Source organism: Lathamus discolor, chromosome 3, assembly GCF_037157495.1.
Source record: "Lathamus discolor isolate bLatDis1 chromosome 3, bLatDis1.hap1, whole genome shotgun sequence".
Lineage (NCBI taxonomy): Eukaryota > Metazoa > Chordata > Aves > Psittaciformes > Psittacidae > Lathamus > Lathamus discolor.
In genome coordinates, this window is record NC_088886.1 from 119,118,210 (window position 1) to 119,143,828 (window position 25,619).

A 25,619-nucleotide genomic window follows, 5' to 3' on the forward strand; every position below is an offset into this window, starting at 1 on the left:
AAGGTTTAGAGACAGAAAGATACAGAGAGGTTACTTTAAACATTAAAGGAATGGGAAAGTAGAGTGATTGAAGAAGGGCAATGTAATTTATCAGAGGAATCACTCTCTACCTGCAGAGTTGATAAGAAAGCAGCTCAGCAGACAGAAAGTGGATCAAATAATGTTTCCTACAGGAGTGTGTCGAAGGGCAGCTCCCAGGGCTCCTCTCTTCACGGCAACTCTATTAGTTCTCAAGGAAACCACAAGAAAAACAGCAACACAAAAGCTGATATGGAAATGCAGAATCAGACCCTGGTAAGTGCTTTGGTATATGAAAACATTATTATGTTCTTTTTTAACTTCTGGAGGTGCTCCTGACTGTCAGTACAGACAAACAGGACAATAGCTGTTTATATATGATAGAAGGATTTTGTGTAGCTAGAGAACTGTGAATTAATACTAAAGTTGGCAGTTTAAATACAGGCCAGATTATACGGCTAGTCATGAAGATCCTACTGCTTCTGCTGGCAGTTCAATTCCAATGGAGATACATGCACAATGGTGCTATAATCATACTCTAGTAGAGTGAAATAATAGGACCTTTTTTTTTTTCATTTTTCCCCGTTCCCTGAAAATTGCATGCCAGTGTTAACTTCCTCTGAACATTATAGAAATCATTTGACCTAAAAAGCGCACTGCTGATGCAAAAGAGGCAAAGTATTTGACCATGTTTGAGAATATTTGTTACTTAAGAGGGAGTCCTTCAAAAGCAAAACCATACTTTCGACCCATGTCTCTGTACCATGGAAAATCTACATTTCATGCCCTGTAGTTAGTTTTATGTTTCAATAAGGTACTAAGTATATCTCATACACCAAATTACCCAGAAAGCAGGGATGATGCAATTTAGAAGAAAAACAAATTTGTTTTTTGTTAGCTACTAGATTCTGGTTCTTGAAAGGTTGTGTGAGTGGCTAACTTTTCTCCGTCAAGAAGTATGCATGCAGTCAAGCACTATAACCCAAAGTCAGACTGAATGGGTGTACTTCCTTGTAAACCTTCTGTTAACATAGAATTTAGTAAGCAATTTCTTGCCTAGAAGGGGCCTTTCCCATGGTGTTTTAAAGTCTAAGCACCAGGAAAACAGAGATGCTTTAACTTGGTGAGCATTATTTTCTCATTCCTGATAGCTGTCTTGACCACATTCTTATGGCGATTATTAACAATAATCACAATTTCCACCAAATAGACTGAAAACCTATGCCAAATACAATACTGATCATGAAGTAAGGCTGTCATTTTTGTTGTTCTGATAAAATTGAGTTACTGAAGTACAGCACATGCAACTATTTTATCTGAGAGAATTTGAAACACAAATTCTTTGGGATGTGTTTCAAGGGTAAAACAAATTTCAAAAAGCTTCATAATGGGAACTGGGAAAACTCGTAGCTTAGTACTGACATTTAAGATGCTTAAGGTTAAAATATCCCACGCATAGTTTCAACTTCAGGCAAGTGTTGTTTTACTTTAATGCTGATGTCTTTTCTAAGAACATCTGCAAGGTCATTTTAAAAACTTAACAGTGAACATATGCAGAATGAATGTGTTTGAAAACTTTTTCCTCCTGACTCCTGTGGTATCATCTCTTCTTTCAAAATGTAGATGTCTCCTGCATTATAAAACCACAAATTATAAGCATATCTAAGGCTGTCCTTGTAGTGTCACTGAAAGGAAACAGAGAGAATGAAAGTCTGGAAATGTGCAATATGCAGGAAATTCAATCCAACTGATCTAGAACTTTGATAGCAAAGCAGAGCCCCTTATCAGAGCCACTCAGTTTTAACTATGCCCCATTTAATATGGTCCTGACAGCTTAGGGTATATCTTCACTGTACAGAAGTACAAAAAACTCTGCATACTGCTTCTACAGTTTCTTTCTGACTCATTATTTTCTAATGCTGGAATAATTTGCTGTGCTTTTTGTCTGTCATTTTGTGAAGCCTCTCTAAACATAGCAATAATAGTCATTTAGAACTCTATGTTCAAGAAACATGCTTTGTTTTATCAGGTAACTACAAAGATTGTTCTTAATATACAAAAATAATGGAGAACTGCAAATTATACTATTTCATTATTAAGGGCATGTTAGTTACAGGGAAAAGACACTACCTGTCATGTACAATACACTCCTTTGTTCATGGGGAATCAGAGTATTTTTTGTGTTGTTTTTTAAGATTAAGTTACATAATATGCTTTATCTTTTTGAGTTTCATATTATATTTTTTGTGTCACTTAATTCCTGAAAGAAATACCTAGTGCCAAAAGACTGGAGACGTTTAGAATAACAGTACTACAACCATGCTTATTGTTCTTAATGCTAACCTGTGAAAGAAACATACCTTAAGATTCCACAGTATGTGATATTTCATCTTGTCCTCCAAACTTCTACAAGAAAAACAATGGAAGGTCTTTAAATTCAGAGTTCATGCATCTTATTACTATAATTTCCAGATATTCTTTGGTGTCTGCTTACTTTGAAGCAGATTTCAAAGGACTACGAGACAGCTGTGACTGAAAAGTCGCATGCAGTAGAATGGCCTGTTGTGCATTTTTTTTCTTGTAAAAAAGACAAAAATTCTTTCAGAGAAAACAGCATAAATCTTTTGAAAAGCCCTAAACTATGAAGATTTCTTTTTTGAACAATGCAAAGTGCATTCAACCACACAGGTTTAGCATCGAAGCTGCTGTATTTCAAAACTGCATACCATATATACTGCTTCTTTAAATCCTAGCCATAACATTTTTTAACATTAATTCCTAGCAAGTTTTTCCTTTAAAGCCTATTTAATTTTTGATTATTGAATCTCTTCCCTTATGATGTGCCAGGTAAAGACTTGGGGCCCTATAACGCTGTAACATATGCACCAATTACATCTGATTCTGTTCATGCAAGGAATGTTATTGCTTGACTGCCTCTGAATTTATGGAAAAAGCAATGTTCCACCAATGGCGGCCTTGTGCTTTCACCTTCAGAGGGATACACTTCCCGTTAGTGTTCATCAAAAAAGCACTTTGTTCTAAAGGCCAGCCAACAGAAATACATAATCCTTTAGCCCACACCAAGGATATTCCACATTCTCCAATACTTTTTCATGTCCTTGGCTGAAGCTTAAGGTGAGATACAATCATTTTTGTGCTGCACTGCTTCATTTCATCTATGTGATTTTATTACAGCCCAGTGTAATTTAGAAAAGCCATGGGCTTTACTTTGTGAGGTGGAAGTGTGGCACCAAAATCGAGACACCAGGAGCTTTGTGTAGCACTGTCTGTCTGCAGTCTGTGTGTTTGGGGAATACCCAGAGATCTATTCTAATACTGTGAAATGTCACATCAGCAGTAAGCCACAGACTGCCATGCAGTCTGCAAATGTGAGAAATTGTTCTACCCATTCTTTGCATGATCACATACTCTTGTCTTAATTTTCCATAGCCTGAAGAGCGTTACTTCGGAAGAAAAAAAGATGTAATCAGATCTCTGGGATTAGGAGATTATAAATGCACTTTATTTAGATGGAGAGCGACTCTTTCATGTCTTACTGAGGCTACTCACAGGAGGTCAATAAGGCTACTAGTGTAAGCCAAACAAGCAGAATATGGTCAAAGATATGGCATGCAAATGATGATAAATTCTATTGGTTTATATTGCAGAAGATATTTAATGTTATTGTGGATGTGCTGTAAGTAGTTTAAAACAGCAGAGGGGTTAATAAATAAGTTAAAATCTTTGAGACAGGTATTGAAAATAGTTTTTTTTCTGCAATGCTGGCTTTCCTCCTCTCATCACCCTGAAAGTGTCTTCATTCCTGTTTGATTTATGTATCATGGCAGAAAAATATGTCCCTGGATCTGAATTATGGCTGCTGATGGCATGTAATGGAAGGGGTTTTCACTGTATGCTAGGAAGATACCCAGATTATATATACACTTGGGAAATAGTGCAGAAGAACTGCAAAAAATATGCCTTCAGCTGAAAAATACAGTATCTAGGGGATTTGATTAACACATACTTGAATAAAGCATGCAGGCTCTTAGTGTGCCCTGCATTCTTAAATTAAGTTTTTCTCTCTGTTTAGCTCATTACTGCTTTTAAATAGGAGCGGAAACAAAAATTCCAAAGTTCTGTGTTTGCAAACTGAACTACAGAGATACCATATCATGTATTAAGTTCACTTCTTTTTGGCTTAGAATGTGAAACATGGTATTTCTAGAGAGAAGCAAAGAGGTCAGAACAACTGCAGAAAAGAGTTTTCCATTTGAGGAATTACATCTTCCAAGGGTATTTTTTGACTGCTGCATATTTTGACTTTGAATGAAGGTAAAGCTGTTATCCTCAGCTGCTGTTCATAGAATGAACTCTTCCACTCTTAGCTGCCCTGTATAACTTTATTCTGGTTTATTTCTGAAAAGATATTCTCTAGTTATCCTGAAGCAAGATAACTGAGTCACAGATTTTCTTCACTTTTGTTGTACTATGTACAGGCTAAAGTAGTCACAGAAAACCTGCAAGAAGAAGAGGAGGACACCATGACAAGGACTACATGTCAGAGTCATGTGATAGGTACAAAATTATGTTTTACGCTGGATTTTATTGCTGTCAGTTCCTAGGGAAAAAAACAAACCAGATATGTTTGATTCTCATTATTTATTTGCTTGCCCACCTAATGTTAGCTTTAGCATTCATTTAGCTCTGTTCCTGGATAACCTGATTTCACCAACTATATAAAAAAAATGGGTACATACCATTAGCAGTTGTGGGTCAGTTCAGTGCTGACAGAAGGGCTTTGGAATCTGGCCAAGAAAGATCATTTCAGCCTCCAAAACTAGTTGATTACATATAGTGGCTTAACTCAAGGGTAGTTGTGCATGATACTTTCAGTGGGAATATTACTGATATGCTGTAACTCTGTCATCTGGCCTTGAATTAATAAAATTCAGAATAAAATTCTGAATAGCAGAATAATTTCTGTAATAAACTAAACCAGAAGGAGTAGCAAAACAGGTGTCTGTTCAAAAGACCTTAAAGCTGTTCCCTTTGTAGGCAGAGACTGCAGCAATAGTTAGAATCTGATTTGGTGTTTTCAGGTCGCTGTAAGTGATTTGGCTAGCCAGAAGCTCTTTTATTTCACTAATATTGTCAACCTAGCAAGTGTGGCTGAACAGAGGTTTCATGTTGAAATGCATTTCTCTTTGAGGTAGTAAGAAAGACAATGTTTCCATACTGTATTGACTTCAACATCCTTTTTAGTGTCAAATTCAGCCAAATAAACTCTGGCTATCTTACTTGCCAAAAAGATCCCTAAAACTCTTCTCTCTATGGACCCAGCCATAACTTAGCTCCGTTCCAGCAGCCAAATTACAAGAACTTCAAACAATGCAGTGAAGGGATTCTGTGAGTGGGTAGGAACTAGTCCTGAAAAGAGAAGTACATACTCCTCACTGTTAGTTAAAGACTTACTTTCTGTTACTCAGAATTGTCCAAAGGAGAGTAACTCACTCGAGACTGTTCAGAATTATTTTCCTTCAGAATTATTTTGTCTCCATCCCAAAATTCTCAAAACTTCTACTTTGAATTGATGTGAAATGTTTGGGTTGAATGTTTTGATCCAGATACTGAACAATTGAAAACAGCTATTTGCAGAGCTTTTTTCTTTTCAGACACCAGTGCTCTGTTGGTGTTCATCAGTATAATCTGTGGTTGTGGCTGAGACCTAATTGCTATATATTTCAACGTATTACTTTGTTAGTACATCCTGTAATATGTCATGCAGGTGGCTTTTGAGAGTGTTAATGTTTTGCTTCTCCTACAGGCACCAAATCTGAGTCTCTGACAGGATATAGTGGTTCTGGAGCAGCTTGGTTGGCATTCCCCAAAGTCAGAGTTCAGTTGTGCCTTAGGTTCATGAGGCCCTCAGTTTGGAGAGGCTGTCTCTGTGGGTCCAGTCCTCCTGTGCACCAGAGTCCTTTTTTGCAAAGACAGGATCTTTTTCTTCACTTCTTTCAGGGCTGATGAAATCAATAAAGCGACAGGTAGGTCTGTGGCCCAGGTCTATCCAGGTCCACAGTAAGTAATGCTACAGAGCAGTGCTACAGGCAGTGCTGCTCTTGGGAAATTTCTATAACTTGTACAAAGACTTTTTCATCATCTGAATTATACTAATTGCAAAAGCATCTTCTTTTCCTTAGACAATGCCATCTCTTAAATGCTCAACACAGGATGCCAGCTATCCCTATTCTGCCTTGTCAAACCATCTAGAGTAACACAAGGAAATTGCTCTGAGGATCTAGCTGTTAATGTCTGGAAGTTCTGATGATAGGAGACATTATATGAAATAGGTTATATTGGCACAGTGAAAATAATACTAATCTAGGCAAATTTGGTAACATCAGCACAGTGAGTCCTAATGCAGGTTGTACCAGTGATCACTTACTTGATCAGGACAAGCCCAAGCCTGGGAAGTTAGAAGCATGGATTTAAGTGCACTTCCTGAATACTCCTATATCAGTATCATGCTGTGCTTTGGTCCTCTCTCATCAGGCAATATTTTATCTTATGTTTGTATTTTTTATGCTGCATGTTGCATTGCTCTTTGTGGATAGCAAGATTTCCTAGGTCTTACTCAGATTCTTTTACCAAATTCTTTGACAGAGGTTCTGGCCTTTTTCTAATACAGAGGACTTCATAGAAAGATACTGGGTTTTTTTTCAGGGCTGAAACTCTATTCAGCTTTAGGAAGCATTCATTTGGAACATTTGCCATGTCACCTTGCAGTTTTTAGTCAAAACCATACACAAGGAAGAACTTGTAAAGATTATAAAGAACTTATTGGTATGGAGAATTATCTGAGATGGGAGAGAGACAAATTTGGCTTGCTTTGCTATCAGCTCCTAGGCTTCTGGTTGTCAGAAGCAGAGGGGAATACTACAGGAAGGATGGCTCTGTAAATGCTGAGCCTTGCTGCCATCAAGCACATGAGCCAGGTCCTTAGCCTGGTCAAAGAGGGCCTGGAGGAGGCTTGTGGTCTGTCTTTTTTGTGGAACAGTTTCACTGGGGTGGGGGTGGGGGGTGTTAAGTGTGGTGTGTATGTCTTCCAGAACAAGAACATCTTTGAAATCTTGAAAATTTCAGTGGTCTGTAAGTTTCTTACTGCGTTCTTCACTATTGTAAGCACTAATTAAAAAAACACAAACAAAACCAAAGGCCACTGTGGTTTTGTAGCTGTACATTAATGAGTTTGTTCTACTGGCTTTGATCTAAACCATTAACAAAATATTGCTGAAAGTCTAGAAGATGTAGAAGGGCTATGATTAAGCAGGGAAGATATTCTCTAATAATAGGAAAAATATGTTGCTGTAGTTACCACTGTAAAATACCTAAATTTACATCAGTTCTGCCCAGTTAGCTAATAAACATATACACATAACTGAACAGTCTTCAAGCTTGATATCATGTAAGACAATGCTGGTTCATCACATTCTAATAATGAGATAACTCCTAGGTATGTTATATAAAAACTATGTAAAATGCCAGTTGCTAGGTTTTCAATTCATTGTTAGTTGTTATAAACAAATTCAAGTATTTAGCCGACTTTGGATTTGCTAAGTTGAAAGAATGGAGTGTGATATAAAATTTCTCTTCTGGTATACCTGTATCTCAGGAACGCATGATCATTTCCATATGAAGCAGTCTGTATTGTATTTAAACATAAACATTTTTTTTAATGTAAAACAAAAATATGTTACACCCTGGATGCTTTTGCTGTATTGTCAGTGTGAATACCAGATGTGGTCCTGGCAGCACAGATGCTACCTGTGCTGCCACTTCCCACAGACAGGAGACCTAAGAATCCCTGAGCATCACTTTCAGGCCCAGAGCTCCTTTCTCAAACCCATTGTAATAAAGTAGCTGGATTTTGAAAGGGTGATGAAGTGGTAAATCCTAAAGTACCGAGTATGAGGAAGGACATCATTACAAGGTTGATTTTCCCTTCATGTCCTGTGGGATTCCTCAGCTCAGACAGGTACAGCAGGGTCTCCAAATATTCTTGTAACTAAAATTCAGCTACTGTTTCAAGCTAGCAGCCACTCCTGGGAAAGTGTGAGTGCGTTAATTATAATGTATTAAACAGTTTTCAGTAATAAACAGTGTCCTGGGTTGGGCTGTAAGAATTATTTTTCTCCTTCTTAGTAGCTGGTGCAGTGCTGTGTTTTTGACTTCAATCTGAGAATAATGCTGATAACACACCAATGTTTTTAGTTGCTGCTAAGTCATGTTTACTCCAATCAAGGACTTTTCAGTCTCATGCTCTGCCAGGGAGGAGGGGCGTGGGAAGCCAGGAGGAAGCAGAGACAGGACAGCTGTCCCAAACTAGCCAAAGGGGCATTCCATACCACAGCACGTCATGTCCAATATATAAACTGGGGGCAGTTACCTGGAAGGCTCAGATCGCTGCTCAGGTCAGCATGCGTGTCGGTTGGCGGGTGGTAAGCAATTGTATTGTGCGTTGCTTGTGTTTATTGTTTTCCTTTTGTTACTTTCTCCTTTTAGTTTTATATTCTCTCCCCTTGTTATTTCCCTTATCATCGTTATTATTATTAGTGGTAGTAGTAGTGGTTTTGTATTGTACCTTAGTTACTGGACTGTTCTTACCTCAACCCCTGGGATTTATATTCCTTCAATTCTCCTCCGAGGAGAAGAAAGGAAGGGGAGTGAGTGAGCGGCTGCATGATTCTGAGTTACTGGCTCGGCCTAAACCATGACAAACAGCTTCAAGGGAAAAGCCAGAAATCCATGATGCAAGCAAACAAATGCTAATTACTGTAGAATTCACTCTGGCAGACAATTTCACACGAAAATACTATGTTATACAGTAGCAGTCATGCCAAAGATGATTATAATATTCATTTATTATGGCTAAAATACAGGTACCTTGAAGGAACAGAAGTATTATTGGCTATACAGGTGCCTACACAAAATAAAAGGTTCCTGACCTTGGGTGTTTTTTTTAGGAATATGTATCTGTAATGAAGAGGAAACTTAGTCATGATTAATCATATCATCCTTCAGTGTTGATGTAAACCTGTGCTGAGGCTGAAGAAGGAAAGTCTGTGTGCTGTTTTCTCAGACATCAATGCTTGGTGGTTTTCCAAACCCCATGTATGAAAGCTGTATGATTATAATTTCTCTGGGTCCAGTTTTCTTTTCTGTTTGTCATTCCAGATGGGTGACAAGTTTGCTAGAGAACTGAGTTAATATTGAATGTGCCTTTTGCTAATGATATGCTCCAGCTTCACACAAAATACATTCTCCGCATATATTCACCAGCCTACATAGGCTAATAAGAGGTGTCTGAGAAGGTCTCAAGTTCTGAAATTTATACTCAGGATTCAATAAAAAGAAAGAAGATTATTTTTTTATTTTTATTTTTTTAGTCACAGATATTTCTATGTGTGAATATGTTTATTCACCATAGTGGATTTGCAGTGATCATTCTATCCTTAGCAGTTCCTAAATTAATCAAACAAGTGCTTCTGGTCTAAAGCACAAAACTTCAGGGAGTACATGAAAGCATGGACAGTTCATATAAAGGAGTTATTTCATTGAACTGGAGAGTTTTTTGCTTTCAGATAGTATCTTTAATATGTCACATGAACTAAAGGGACAGATTCATTCTTTAATGAAAGCCTGTTGAACCTTGACGTCAGGGACCTCACTGTAGGTAGGCTTTCTCCTTGGAATGACATCACTGGTAAAAACAAAAGTAAAAAAATAATCTTAATATATCTGCATTTCACTTGAGCATTGTGGGTACTCTAGAGAGCAAATACTTGATAAGCAAGAATTGGCAATAGCAATCCAAAATATATCAGGGTGTTGTTGGTAATACCTGCTCTGTGGGAAGCACAAGATACTACCTACTAAAGTTGTATTGGGAGTTAATTCCCAGAGGCAGTCTGGGGCTGGAATCCACAGTAGAAAGATTCACAGTTATTGGAAAGAAATTAGCTGTGGCATTGACCCCTGTTGTTTGTTTGGAATATTCCAAGTCAAACTCAGAGCCAGGCGAAGCTTATGAAGATAAATATAGTCTGAATTTTTGAAACTTTGAAGAAACAATTTGGCCTAATTTTTGTCGAATTTTCATTAAAGGTCCAGGTCAGTTACTCGGAATTGATTCATCCAACATTAAATGGGAGCCTTGTAGATACTGCCATTTCTATAATACAGAGAAAATGCCTGCAGCTACTTAAAAGGGTTTTGAAAAGCTAGATAGAGGGTTGGGCTTACGCACTATCAAAGCAACATTAAAAGTGCATTGTAGACTTTGCTCCTTTGTGCTAGAACAAAAGCACACACTGAGGTCAAGGGATTCTTTTGTAGCTCTGCTGTAGCCCAGCGCTCAATTCCATTAAAGTTCTTGATAATCATCTGCTTTATAACAGGCTTTATCATCATTTTTTCTACTTCCCAAGAACAACCTTGCAGAAGGTTTTTGCAGTTTAATTTAAGGCAGTCTGGTCAGAAAAGGGAAGATCTGCCTTTTAAGCCACTTTTTGGAATTTGGCTTCTTTAGAGAGCATTTGGTCGAATCCCTTAGTTGCCTAATGTTCCAGAAAGAAAGCGTGGTTGGTACTTTATAATGTTGCATTGTGTTTTAAAGTCCACCCAGTTAAGCTTTACATGCAGCAAAGTGACCAAATTATGTTTTCAGTAGAAACCAGGAATGTCCTTCATACCAAGTTTTATAGATAAGTCGCTAGCAACTTGATAGCAATTTTATAGGTACACCAATAGCAAACAAAGGACATACATAGATCTGGGTGGGTTTGACTTAGAATGAAATGTCTGCATTATAATTTATTTGCATTGAGGTATCAATAATAAGGATCATAGCCTTATCTGTGTATTGTGATATCGTTTTAATAACCACACCATGAAACATATATGATAATTAAAAAGCACACTACATAAGCAGGCTTTTCTATGAGAAGGGCCTGCATTCTTTTGAGTAGTTCAGGTAAATTTGTTGCTCCCTGACTCCTGTTTTCATTCAAATTCTTCTGTATGGTTTTACCCATTTACTGCTGAGATATTCTTTTCTCACCTTTGCTGTCATACTTGTTCACCTACATTGTTTAAAACCAGTGGTCACTCTTTACTGCTTGTGAGGTGCCCCAGTATTGCTCATTATCTGACTCCCAAAAAATCTAGACCACAATACAGAACCTGCCGTGGTTTGGGGTTTTTGGTTTGTTTTTTTTTTTTTTTTGGTTTTTTCTTTTTCTGTATCGATTCCTATTCTGGATCTGATGAACACTGGAACTGAAAAAATATGTTTCAAAATCTGTTTCTGAATGTGCCGTTTAATTTACCTGTTCATAATGCTTAATTATGTAAGTTATCTACTGGCCTATTCCAAAGCCTGGTGAAAACAACAGCAGTTCATCTGTTTGTTTAATAATCATAGAATAATAAAATCATAGAATGGTTTGGGTTGGAAGGGACTTTAAAGATCATCTGTTTCCAACCCCCCTGTCATGGGCAGGAACACCTTCCACTAGAACAGGTTTGCCCATTACAACCTAGCCTTAGATCATTAGGCCCAGTTAGAATTAAACTTGGCTAGGGATGTGAAAGATAACAGGAAGGGATTCTGTAATTACATTGCAAATAAAAGACAGACTAGGGACAACGTGGGCCCTCTCTGGAACTTAGCAGGAGAACTGGGTACCCTGGATTTGGAGAAGACTACAGTTCTAAATGACTTCTTTGCCTCCGTCTTCACTGGCAAATGCTCCAACTACACCACCCAAGTCTTGGAAGCCCTGTCCATCATATTTGTAAAATCATGGCAGCTGGGTGAGGTTCCCGACGACTGGGAAAAGGGCAATATAACCCCCATTTTCAAGAAGGGGAAAATGGAAGACCCAGGGAACTACAGACCAGTCAGTCTCACCTCTGTGCCTGGCAAAATCCTGGAGCAGATTCTCCTGGAAGGCATGCTAAGGCACATGAAAAACAACAAGGTGCTTGGTGACAGCCAGCATGGCTTCACTAAGGGGAAATCCTGCCTGACCAGTTTGGTGGCCTTCTATGATGGGGCTATGGAACTGATAGACAGGGGTAGAGAAGTTGATGTCATCTACCTGGACTTGTGCAAAGTGTTCGACACTGTCCCACATGACATCCTTGTCTCTAACTTGGAGAGACATCAATTTGATGGATGGACCACTTGGTGTAGAAAGAACTGGCTGGATGGCCGCATGCAAAGAGTTGTGGTCAATGGCTCAATGTCCACTTGGAGACCAGTAACAAGTGGTATCCCTCAGGGATCGGTGTTGGGACCGGTCTTGTTTAACATCTTCATTGCTGACGTGGACAGTGGGATTGACTTCGCCCTCAGCAAGTTTGCCGATGACACCAAGCTGTGTGGTCCGGTTGATATGCTGGAGGGAAGGAATGCCATCCAGAGGGACCTTGACATGCTTGTGAAGTGGGCTGATGCCAGCCTTATGAAGCTTAACCATGCTAAGTGCAAGGTCCTACACCTGGGTCGGAGCAATCCCAGGCATAGCTCCAGGCTGGGCAGAGAAGAGATTCAGAGCAGCCCAGTGGAGAAGGACTTGGGGGTGTTGGTTGATGAGAAACTGAACGTGAGCCGGCTTCAGTGTGCGCTCGCAGCCCAGAAAGCCAACCGTATCCTGGGCTGCATCAAAAGGAGCATGACCAACAGGTCGAAGGAGGTGATCCTGCCCCTCTACTCTGCTCTTGTGAGACCTCACCTGGAGTATTGTGTGCAGTTCTGGTGTCCTCAACATGAAAAGGACATGGAACTGTTGGAACAAGTCCAGAGGAGGGCCACGAGGATGATCAGGGGACTGGAGCACCTCCCGTATGAAGACAGGCTGAGGAAGTTGGGGTGGAGACCTCATAGCAGCCTTCCGGTACCTGAAGGGGGCCTATAGAGATGCTGGGGAGGGACTCTTCATTAGGGACTATAGTGACAGGACAAGGGGTAATGGGTTAAAACTTAAACAGGGGAGGTTTAGATTGCATATAAGGAAGAAGTTGTTTATTGTAGGGGTGGTTAGGCACTGGAATGGGTTGCCCAGGGAGGTTGTGAATGCTCCATCCCTGGCAGTGTTCAAGGCCAGGTTGGACAAAGCCATGGGTGACATGGTTTAGTGTGAGGTGTCCCTGCCCACAGCAGGGGGGTTGGAACTAGATGATCTTAAGGTCGTTTTCAACCCTAAATATTCTATGATTTTCAAGGATGAGGCAGCAACAGCTTCTCTGGGCAACCTATTCCAATGTCTCACCACCCTCATATAAATACACTTGCACCAAGCTTCCAGTAAGACAAGAAAAAATACTTTTGCTAAACAAAGACTTGGATTTATCCACCATCATGTAAAATACTAGAACTTTATGTGTTTTTACTGGAGTACTAAGTACACAACTATGTAATTCATATTTTCTCTTTGCCGGGGAATGGGAAGGAAACAAGCCTGATTAATGTGGTAAATACATTGTCTGGCATGCATCATCCAAAACCATGTCCATTAAGCCTGACATATTTGAGCAAATACATTTATGTTAAAGAACCCTCAAAACCTGGAGACAGATTACATGAGGTCTGTAATGAATTGCTTAGGTAAATGTAACAGAATAAGTGACAGAGGAAGGACAGTGAACAAAATTATCTTTATTACAGGCTGTGTGTTCAGTGAAGTGAGGTGATGCACATCACTGTGGAGAAGTGAAATTATAATCCAGAAGTTGCTTAAATGTCAGGCAATTCCTTGGACACCTCTAATGTGTTTAATGAAGAACAATATTCGACTGATAATATGTATTTTGACCACAAAAGAAATCCTCTCTTGTCATGAAGTCTCAGTTCCTGAGAAAACAACTTATCACTGTCACTGTCAATTCCTTTCACCAGGCCATTGATAGAAGTTGAGAAGAACCATTTAGCATCATCTTATCACTGATATACCAGTTGAATCATTCAATTACACATGATCAAATAAAGGAAAACTGTTTGGCTTATCTTCCCCATCGCCACCCAGTAAAGCTGTGGAATACCTAGAAGTCTCTATATGTGAGGTTGCTGTCTGTAAAAGCCATCAAACAAAACCAGTTACGACCAAATCTGTTTCCAGCCTGGGTCTGTTCTCATTTTGAATCTGCATGCTCAAAAATGTTATGTTTTGATGCAAACTGTAGAAGGTATTCTATTTTTTGTTAATGCTTTGTACGTGAGTAGTGGTTCAAGTATACATGCAATTTGTACATCGGTACAAAGGCATTTTCTAAAGCCCTTTGTACATGTGGAATCTGACAGGTAGGTGCTAAATCTGTAGACTGTGTTGCTTTAGTATGTGTGTGCTTCCTGGAGCGGAGCTTTGAAATAGGGTTTAAGTGTAGCAGTCAACTTAACATGCTCACTTGCTGTATGTAACTAGCTTGGATGTTAATCCAAAGGACTAGGTTCCCAATTGATAGAACAATGATGAATTAATAAATACTGAAATAAGGTGCTTGATTGTAGCAGCATCAGGATCCAAGTTTCATTGAAAAAACCCAAACAGAAACAAACACACACACACACAAGAAAAAAAAAAAAAACCCATACCAAACAAACAAAGAAGCCTCAAACCCTAGTGCCATAAGGAATCTGAAAGATGTGGGAGAGACCCTCACATTTCCTTATCTATCATGGTCTCACTGTCCTCAGAATACTTCAGGTAGGAGGCATGTGTGAAAGCGCACAAACAAAGCTGAGCTTGGCTGGGTAAAAAGCAGTTAAATTTTTACTTTACGTTCCTCAAAGTTTATGCCATTTCATGCTTCCATCTAATGTCCAAAAGCATTTACATTTCAATGTAATTATCAAGCACTGTTCTTCCCTTTTTCTGATCTTCATTTTCTGATCCTTCAATACTACTGAAATTACATGTGTCTGTTATTAACTTACTTTTCTGAACCAGAGTAGCTAAAATGAGGCATCACTGAGGGGAAATCTTATTTAATAACCAGTAGGCATTGCAAAACCAACTGACAGTCTTGTGTGTAGAAATATACCCCTAGAAGCACATAGGTTGGAGGTCATCTTGCTCAGGGACTTCAACAGTTGGGTTTCGAATATCTTCAAAGATATTGTTCTAAATTTGTCCATGACCAATGCACCATTTCTTTGTTAGGCTTTACACAACACTTAGCATTCCTGTGTTCTTATGCCCTAATATTCATGTTACTGGAAATTTGCTGTGGTCATGCTGTTTAGTGGCCTTCAGCATGGTGTGGAGCAGCATTCAGCATTTACCATCCCAGGACTTGCTCATCAGATACAGCTCACACTGGTGCATACAGCTAATTAAATATCCTCCCCTTCTACTGTGTTGCTCTGCATCTTTTCAGTGGAATTTTATTAATGTGTGTTTTCTGTATGTATGAGAAGGTGAACAGGCTACTCTGCAGAATGGAGAGAGCTGTGAGAGAAGCAGCATTATGTGGGCTTGGGCCACTACAAATGGAGTGAGCTGCATCTTCAGTACGGTGCTCTTGACTCATTTGGCATTTGGTTATTTATGCAGGGAATAATTTTGAAATTATGATCTAAAGGAGCCTATGATAGTAGTGTGAAACTTTCTGTGTAATTTTCAAGCTATTGCTTACATTCCGTGATGATGATGGAGAACCTTGCCGATGTGAATAATAAGAGACTAGCATCTATTAGTGTCTTCCAATTTATGTCAGCTTACCTTCTTCACAGTCTGGCAAAGACAAATCATTTCTTTGTACTTTAAAAGATAGTACACATAGCACCTGTCTAATTGCCAGTTCTTCTGCAGCACCGCCGCAGCCTACTGTCTGGCTTGTCTTCCTTCTGTGAAGAGAATTAATATTTTGGATCAACACCTCCTTATTAGCCACAATGATTTGCTGTTAATTTCCTTCTTTATCATTACATTTATTCACCCAGAAATACCAAATTTTATCAGTAGAACAAGAATTGTGGCTTTTTATACATTATATATAAGATACAGTCTAATTATTATTCAAGATACTGAGAATCTGCTGGTCTCATTCAGGCTTAAAATGTCAATTAAACAGGATTGTTGGGTTCTTCAGCTCTGAAGTTAATGCTTCTATGTTGATTTACACTACTTTACAGTCTGGCCCAATCTATACTGGTTTTTATCACTGAATTCAACTCTGTGGCTGATTATCGTACTTATAGTACTTATAGTACATGCCAGTATTCTCTGGAGCAGTATAAGTCCTTCTGTTTGAAACTTTTCTACTTTGCATATTTTTTGCTTCTGGCTGAGACCATCTGTAGATGTGTGTATGTAGCTTCAGTCATGCATTTCCTATTAACTCTAATTCATATACCTGAAGTAAAACTGAGCAAACTGAAATGTGTTGAATTATTTTAAACATTTGTTTCAACTGTGTTCACATGGACTTTGTAGAATTTTTATGAAAAATATATTTTTACATGAATTATCAATTATATTTGAGCTGTATCAGCATCTGCCTTTCCAAATTCTCGCTCTAATGATAGTATGCCTTTTCCTAATTTTGCTCTTGTCTTTGCCAATTTTTAATTGAGTTTAAGGATCTTTGATTCATATCTTCAATCAAAGACCTGAATTGTTGACATTTGATTGTGCAATTAAACATAGCAGACCATAGAAAAACAGGCTTTTCAAAAAAAAGTAATCACTACAGTAGAGAAATAATACCTATAGAATTCATGCTTATTTTTATTACTAGGTGAACCTGAGAATTTCTAAGTGTTTGGACAATCCACCATTATGAAAAGAAAAAGAAATCAAATATATTTATAGTGAGTAATTTCCCTACTTCCTGTCTTTAACATGCAAAGAGGTCCAGTATATTGTTTCAGAATGGACATTCTAACAATTTTTGTAGCACCATATAACATTGCTTTTGGTGTTGTTTTTTCTTTCCTTGCAGAAGATAACACTTCCTGAGTAAAATCTCTGTTAATTCTTCTGGCTTTAAAATTGTGATGGTTTCTTATCAAATCCTGCTTGCATGCAGTTAGTTTTCACAGTGATTCAGGTGGTTTGGAGGAGTTGAATGTGAGTACCGAAATGAAAATATTAGAGTTCACCTAAAAGTTTCTCAAAGGTCTCTGTGCTCATTCTGTTAATGAGTTTTCACTTCATTAATTAAGAAATAAAATCAGTCTGTTTCAGGTGTGCATGTATATTTGTAACTGTTTATTAGTAGTGCCCTTATGTAAAGCCATCTGCAGGGCAGAACTAAAAATAAATTATTTAAAGCCTCATTTAATATTTATTTGGCTTTAATTTTGTACTAATAAACAAAAAGCAGTGATGTTACTAAAATAAATATAGTATGTTCTTCTGTGCATTTGCAAGACCCAGAACTTCCTATGCACTTTACTAATTGGTGTGTGTTTACCAGACAGCATTTATGCTTAAAGCACTATCCCTAGTCCTGTCTGATGGAAATAGAAAATAATATCTCAATGGGAGTGAAACCAAACTCCACTTTATAAAGAGAGTTGTTTAAGAGCAGTTAAATCAGCGGTTCCGTCCTGTTACCCTTCAGTGATTCAAACACACTAGTCCATGAACAGAAACCCTGAATGGAACACCCAGATTCCAGCAGCAAATGCTCCCATGGGCACTGTGTGCAGCCTGTGTATCTGAGATACTAAGTGTGACCTCTTCTCTTTTGTAGCTGTGGTCTAATGCAGTTATTCACAAACCAAAGTTAAACCAGCTACCTCTAATAATATTAGCAAAAATAACAATGCTTCTTACAAGTATTTTGCAGCCTGCTATTCATTCCTGAACAGCCTCCAAGGAAGCTAAAGTATTTCTCTACACAAGCATTATTCATTCAAGTGATTGCAGGTTGGTTAAATACTGGTTGCCAAACTCCTAGATTCTTTATCCCTATGCTATCACTGTAATGGGGAGGTGTGATTAGCTGTGTGTTTTAATATGAAGAACTGAGGCATAAAGAGAGAAAGAGATAGGCCTGTGGTTACATGGAAAAGGCATGGTTGAGGCAACCCTTAGCTGGCACCTGTGTAAATAGTAAACCGTCTTTTCTTCTGTTTTGCTGCTTACAGGTACAATTTCTCTAAGTTGGGATAGTGCTTTTTCTGTTAGAGAATAACAAATGAAGGGAAGCATCAATCCATGCTTTGAATGAGCAATCTCCAGTAAGATATTCCTTAGACACTGTGCAATTGTTGGCTCTCAACCTTTATATTCCAGGGTTCTAAGGGAAACAGAAGGCTATTTGCAGTGAAAAGGCCTGGAAAAGCCACATTTCTGCATTGCAACAGACCTGTTGCTTGCCTTGGATTCACACCTTGCATCAGATGTGAAGACTTTCTTTCTTCTCAGCTGTTACTCATCTGTAAGGATTTCTTAAAGATAGCTGTAGATCTGTAAGGCTGATTGGCAAGTGCAGGGGTAAAACCAAAGGAGGACATAGAGCCAAAAAAGAGCGATAGCTCCCCAAGGTATTTCTAGGCTGGCTTCATTGATAGCCAGGCTGCAGCTGGACTGCATCTGGTTACCTTTTACACAGAGCTTAAGATTGCTCTTCACAAGACTTTTAAGTCTCAGTATTTCTTTTCTAGTAGGACTAAAATTTTATCTATTTCTAATATCCTGTCTCCTGTAAGTAGATTTTTAGAAATTATAACAGTGTAATATGGAGAGATCAGTCCAGATGTCATCAGTTGTGGGACTTCTCTAACTGGAAGCTGCATGTAGATTTTAATAGACACTGAGAGACGTGAAGTAGAAAATTCTAAAAATTATTCAAGTTCTTTTTCTGGGTTAATACTGGATTAACAGTCACTCGTCACAATGCTGATTTATTGGCTCTCAAAGTTGTTTCTCTTGATCTCAGTTTCAGAATATTGTATGTTACTTAGAGCCGGTATTGCTGTGTTAGTGTTTATCAAGTGTGGGGCTTGGGCTAAGGTTCTTGTTTCACCTGTCCTGGGTTCAGCAGTAGCAGTCATTTTTCTCCTTCTTAGTAGCTGGTGCAGCGCTGTGTTTTGACTTTCGGCCTGGGAACAGAGCTGATAACACAAATGTTTCAGTCTGACCAAGGACTGTCTGAGTCTCATGCTCTGCCAGGAAGGAGGGGAAGCTGGGAGGAAGCAGAGACAGGACACCTGACACAAACTGACCAAAGAGGTATTCCATACCATAGCACGTCATGCCCAGGATGTAACGGAGAGTTACCCGGAAGGGCTAGGCACTGCAGTGTTGGACTAGGTATTGGTCAGTACTCGGTTGGGTGGGGTTGGGGCGAGTTACCAGTCGGCTGGTGGTGAGGTGTATTCTCTTCCTTTGTTATTTCCCTTATCATTATTATTATTGGTGGTAGCAGTAGTGATTTGTGTTATACCTGAGTTACTAAACTGTTCTTATCTCAACCTGCGGGAATTGCATTCTTTTCGATTCTCCTCTCTGTGCCCTCAGGAGTAGGTGCGGGGCAAAAAGGGGGGGAGTGAGAGAGAGACTGCGTGATTTATGGCTGACTTTGTTTAAACCACGACACCAACTCATTTAAAGTTCTGTTCTTTGTAACAACCCTGTTCCAAGTAGCTGGCCACCATTCTTTCCGAGCATGCAAAAAAGGAACCTGAATGCCTGGAGTGGGGGGAATGGGAAGCACTTATTGCAAGGAAAAAAAAAGTCATAGATAATTGCCAAATTGGAGTACAAGATAGTTAGTACTTGCTAATAATTAAAACTAATCTTTTGACTTACTAATAGAATTGTATTTTAAAGTGGGACTGGAATTAAAATGAAGTGGCAGTAAGATACGTTTCATAGATGGGATTTTGGTCATTGAAGACTGCAAAGACAACTGTCAATTTTTGGACAAATGACATTGATGTTGATGGGTTTTGCAAAAAGAAAAAAGCTTGACAAGGAAGAAGCAATAGAAAGAACACTGAGTCAGTTGGTAGAGTCTGCATTTAGTGTGTTGGTTATTATTATTGTTATTATAAATAAGCTTAAATTCTAGTCCAAGATTGATGCAGCCATGAATGAAGTTCACTTGTAGATCCATCGTTTGGAAATACACTGCACAGTCCTCCTCCCATTTACCCTTCCTTAGTATCCATTTGAAATAATCCCATTTCACCAGTGCAGTACTCATGAGAGTATCAGAGCTGTGAAAACTTGTGTCTTTTCTAGTTGTACCTAGGAATAGCCTTCAGGGGTTTTTAATTTTGCATACTGGTTGCACTTCAGATCTAGATAGAAAACAATAATGCATTCATCTTTGACTAATTGGATCAAGTAATGGTATAAACCCAGAAGGAATAATCTACTTAAAATTGACACTGACGTGGCAGAAATACATTCAATTTTTTGTGGTTGCTTTAGCATTGCAGATGAAGAGAAGGATGTGCAAATAAAGAGATCTGGTTTGCCATCTGTAGTTTAAGTTCTTCCTGCCAATGCCACATGTAGCTTAAAGATGTTTATTAAATGATAATGCAACTTTGCAGAGACCTATTTACATTTGAAATATTATTCTAAAAAAAAAAAAGAAGAAAAATTCATAATAATTTGGCATGTTTCAAAATACCAGAAAAATTATGCTGTCTTTGTGTTTCAGAAGAAAACGACTACATGTTCTCTGGTTCCCTGTGTCAGTTTAGTAGATTGTCTTGAACTTTCTAATGCAAAGAGAGGTAATCTGTTAGAATTTGTGTATTCTGTTACTGATGGGAATTATGCCGTTTCATCTTCAGTATCCTAGATACTTGCTGAAGAAAGCCCATTCAGTGTTACATATTTCTCAAATCCTTCTTTCAAGGCTTGAGTCCGTACTTCTGAAAACAGCTTGCTGGAAATTTCCCAGTGAAACTGTTCTTGATACAGAACTATTTTTGACTATTTTTTTTCCCTGAAAATGTCTGTTTTCTGTGGAAAATTCTGGTGGTTACTAAGGGTTTCAGCTGAAATTTGTGTCAATCATGTGCAGTTTTGTAGGCCAAAACTTGAAAATTTATGTGAGGAAGATCTCAAACCAGCTGTAGTGGTAAGCACAGGGGAGAATTCCACATTTTTCTTTAGATGGGATGCTTCTTTGAAAGAAAATATGTCCCTATGCTACTAGCATTTTACATAGAAAGCTTGATGTATGTTTTTGACCTAAAATATAGTTGTCCTCTTTGTTGCTGTTTAATGTTAAGATAGATTTGCCATCAAAGTAACATAAACACTTCTATAACTTCTCCATCTCCAAATAGAAACTGTTAGTTTGTGTCAGTCATTTGAAAATATAGATAATGTCTGCTTGTAGTAACTGCATCTGATATCCACCAGTATGTTTCATTAGCAATATTGTGGTTCTACCTGATGGGGAATGACAGAGGTTATTGGGCTGATTCTGGAAACCCTGAAACCCCTCAAGCAGCACTGAGAGGTATCTACCTTTTGTCAGTCATGGTAGAGAGTTGGTAGAGAGGCAAAAATTTACTTTCAACATAGTAGGGGCTATAGTTATTTCCTCTTAGGACCTGTGAGTCCTTCCCTGTGTGCTAACACCCAGAAATGTCTCCTCTTACAATGTTTAATTCAAAGTGGATGAATTGCCTGACCATTTTGAGTGACATTGTGTATGCCCGTAAGAAAATATACCTGCTTAATAGAATTGTTGATTGATGCCTGATTTTGTAGCTTTGTGGGTAAAACTTTTGATCTTGTAGTTTCCCTAAAGATTTGTGGATAATTTAAGCATAGAATCATAGAATAGTTAAGAGTTGGAAAGGACCTTAAGATCATCTAGTTCCAACCCCCCTGCCATGGGCAGGGACACCTCACACTAAACCATGTCACCCAAGGCTTCATCCTACCTGGCCTTGAACACTGCCAGAGGTGGAGCATTCACAAACCTCCCTGGGCAACCGATTCCAGTGCCTCACCACCCTAACAGGAAAGAATTTCTTCTTTATATCCAATCTAAATTTCCCCTGTTTAAGTTTTAACCCATTACCCCTTGTCCTGTCACTACAGTCCCTAATGAAGAGTCCCTCCCCAGCATCCCTGTAAGCCCCCTTCAGATACTGGAAGGCTGCTATTAGGTCTCCACGCAGCCTTCTCCAGGCTGAACAGCCCAAAATTTCTCAGCCTATCTTCATATGGAAGGTGCTCCAAATCACATACTGTTTCAACTAGATGATCAACATAGCTGTGATTGAATATGCACACTTCTTTAAAGTATAACAGTCCCTATGTAAAGAAAGACCTGGTATGTGATTTGTGAATAGGCTAAGCATCTGTGAAACACTAAGATACAACATTATAAGAATTTATTAGAATGTGAGTGTTTACCTCAGGAAACATTTTGAAACACTCTCCAGTTATTCAGTTAAAAGTTCATTTACAATAGCATGTGGCATTATATCCCCCTTAGTAAAACCATCTTTTCACATTGTTAAAGAAATGTGTATCAGTATCTCTGTTTAAAAGCTATGTCATCACATTATGGCTTCTACTATATAAAATTCATGAAATCTCTTGGATATGTGCTAGTAATAGTACTCGGCAGAGGTTTTCAGAAGTTCAACATCAGAAAGACTAACATGTACATAATCTAAAAGTGGGACACATTTTGCTCCATTGCTTGCTTTGAATAATACCCTATTTTGTAACCACCAGTGTAGAACTTAGACTGAGGAAGGCTGAACCCATGTTTCTTGTGTTGTGCTGGGAGCAATTCCCTTCATAGCAGCTGACCTGTGGGCTTTTTTCCCAGAAAATTTGATTTTTTTTTTTCATAAGCATTGTACAAAAAGAACAGAGAAGAGTGCCATATGACAACATAAAACAGCATGGTACCACCTCAGACTGGGAACTCTCAGAATGACCGATACCAGTGCCTCTGAAGAAGCACAAAAACAAGGTCAGCAGTCAGCTTTCCCGGGTATTCTCTCCCAGTCTCCAAAGATCTGTACCAAAAGTAGTTTCTGAGCTAGAGGTGGTCTGTTTGTGGTAGCTTTGTGGCAAACGGTTCAGAAGAAATAAAAGCTGAAAAATAATTAGGTTTAGCAATCTGTTGCTGGCATGCAAGGTGCATTTTTAAATGATCTATGGTCAGGAGAATGCCCTGAAAGACTTTAAAGAATTCTATGTTGTCAGTAGCCTCTGTTTACTTCTAACTCTAACATTGGATGTCAGAGGAAGATGTAAAAAACACCATATAAGGAGCTGCTATTGTAATTTTCGCCAGTGATCTCATTTTTAGAATTCCTTATACCTACCAGCCTGTGTGTATGTCACTTTTCTGTGCTCCTCTTGTCCATGCCCTCAGAATGGTGCACAATTTTCAAAGATACTTCTTATTTGCTCTAATTTGGGTGCTGTCTCCATGTTGAAGAGGTCTTTATGGTTTACTGAGACCAGAAAACTCTGGTAAAACACCAGGGATGTTGGAATGTGCCAGTGCTTGTCCAACTGTTCAAATTACCATGGTGTCCAGATGATGTAGGCCATGAGCTGCTTGATTATCTTACCTGTGAAAAATGTTAAACCTAAAAATTTTGGGAACCAGGGAGTTCAACAGACTTTCAGAAAACTCTATGCAGTGTTAACTCATTTTGTATATTGGCTGAGAAGCTTCTCAACATTAAAGGTCTTCCTCAAATTGTCCCTAAACCTCTTGCAACACCCTGTCACCAGAAGTTTCTTGTGCAGTCAGGAGTTTCTTGATCTGCAAGAAATTTCTCTAAATTCTTCCTTATTTTTGCTTTCAGTTTTGAGAAATGCTTCTCTACTGTAGGATTTGTAGGATCTTTGTTTTCTGCCCAAACTCAAATCCACATGACAGGAGGGAAAGAAGGGGTTATTTCAGTATTTCAGATCTTTTATTCTAGTCGATTGTTCAGTGAAATGGCAGATTGCGTGTCTATCTGTGTCCACTATAAAACCTAATACCATTGCTGAGCTGCTTTCTTCCCTGGCAGGGAAAGTGGGGACAAAACCCCCTGAATGAGGCAGAGAATTTAGCTTGTGTGCTAAGAAAAATTTGCGAGCAAAAGCAATTAAGCTCATATGTAACTCTTTTCAGACTTTAATGTTTTGCAGAATCATTTTTCATGTATTGAGCAGTACTGTCACAGCATTGGAGATTTAACTTTTACGTATTTTCATTATGTAGTCTTGTGCAGCTCTTGCTGATAACAGTCATTTGAAGTGTCAGTGCAACTGATGAAATCAGATGGGCCATGAACCATTGGGTTTGAAAGCTGTCACTGAGATGTATAACTATATTTTTATTTTGCAGTTGCTTCATGAAAGTTTAAAAACAACACAAAATAATGTATATTCATTAATTCAGTGATACAGATTGTTCCAAGATTGGTTTTTTATCTGTATAATATAGCTTGGGGGGGGAATTAGTTAATTTTGTTAGTGAAAAATTAGCATCAATAAAGAATTTTGTGGTGCACTGTCTGGATTTAAACTAGGTTTTTGAGGATTACTCAACATAGTTGAGACACAGCATTTTTCAGAAATGTCTTGTGTCGCAGTGGGAGCTGCTGAGCTTTGAGCATGCCCTTTTGTGCTTGTTCAGAATTTAAACTTAGTGACCTGTTTCAAACATCTGTTTTCCACCTGGTGCATTTACTTTAGCATGGGTAAAGTCTCTATGAAGGAAGACTATAATCGATTAAAACTCTTTTTTCCTTTCGATTAAAGTATGACATTGCTAGTCTGCTACTTCATCACTCTCCCAGCTGCTGGGAACATCATGAGACTATTTTCTTGCAAGTATGACCCTCAGCATTAATTTATCTTGATTTTATGCCATTGCTTCTGTGGACAATTCCTAGGCATACTCAAGGTAACAGTGGGCAAGACAAATCTTATGTCATTTTAAGAAACAGGACCTTAGAAGATAAAATAGGATTCATCTTCCAGTTATCCCTGAGCAAAAGATGTAGCTTTGCTGTTTGGTATACATTTTGAATCTACTTAATTTTCTTGGAACAATGAGGAGAGAGTAAGATTTTAGTTTCTTAGAGAGTGCTCAGAAAGGAAGTAACTCTACAAAGTCGTTCAGATTCCCTGTGGAACTGAGTTGCAAAATCAGATCCAATGTTAACTGTGTGGGCAGTAGAGGGGAGACTCTGGATTTTTATTTTCCGGATGTTCTTTTCTATGGTGCTTCCAGTTTGCTCCATGTCTCTGTTGAAGAGCTCTGCCTCTCCAACATAACTAGTGCTGCACTAGTCTTTCTTCTGGTCAAGAGGCAACTAATGGAAGTCCTTTCTTATTCTCTATTTTCCTTTATTTACTGTCACCGATGGTCATTAACTGAAGCATTACCTGTGCATGAGCTAACACACTGTTTAAGCTTGGTTATCTGCAGAATAAATGGCAAGGTCAGACACCTAGCATTTTAACTTATCTTTCTGCACTCTGTTATATCCTGAGAGGAACAGTTCACTATTCAAAAACAGAACAAAAATATCTTGAGGGATGAATTACTAGAGTAAGGGTTCAGTGCCTGGGATATCTCCC

At 38.6% G+C, this 25,619-nt stretch overlaps 1 protein-coding gene across 2 annotated transcripts in view; it reads left to right on the forward strand.

The window, feature by feature from the left end:
- Positions 1 to 25,619, forward strand: part of NCKAP5 (NCK associated protein 5) — a 405,798-nt gene that overhangs the window by 343,811 nt on the left and 36,368 nt on the right. The window contains exons 14-15 of one of the 2 annotated variants that reach the window (XM_065671334.1): positions 117 to 294; positions 4,518 to 4,596. In XM_065671334.1, coding sequence (XP_065527406.1) covers positions 117 to 294; positions 4,518 to 4,596 — 257 coding nt within the window. The remainder of the gene's footprint in view (positions 1 to 116; positions 295 to 4,517; positions 4,597 to 25,619) is intronic. The other variant, XM_065671333.1, reaches the window with a different exon arrangement.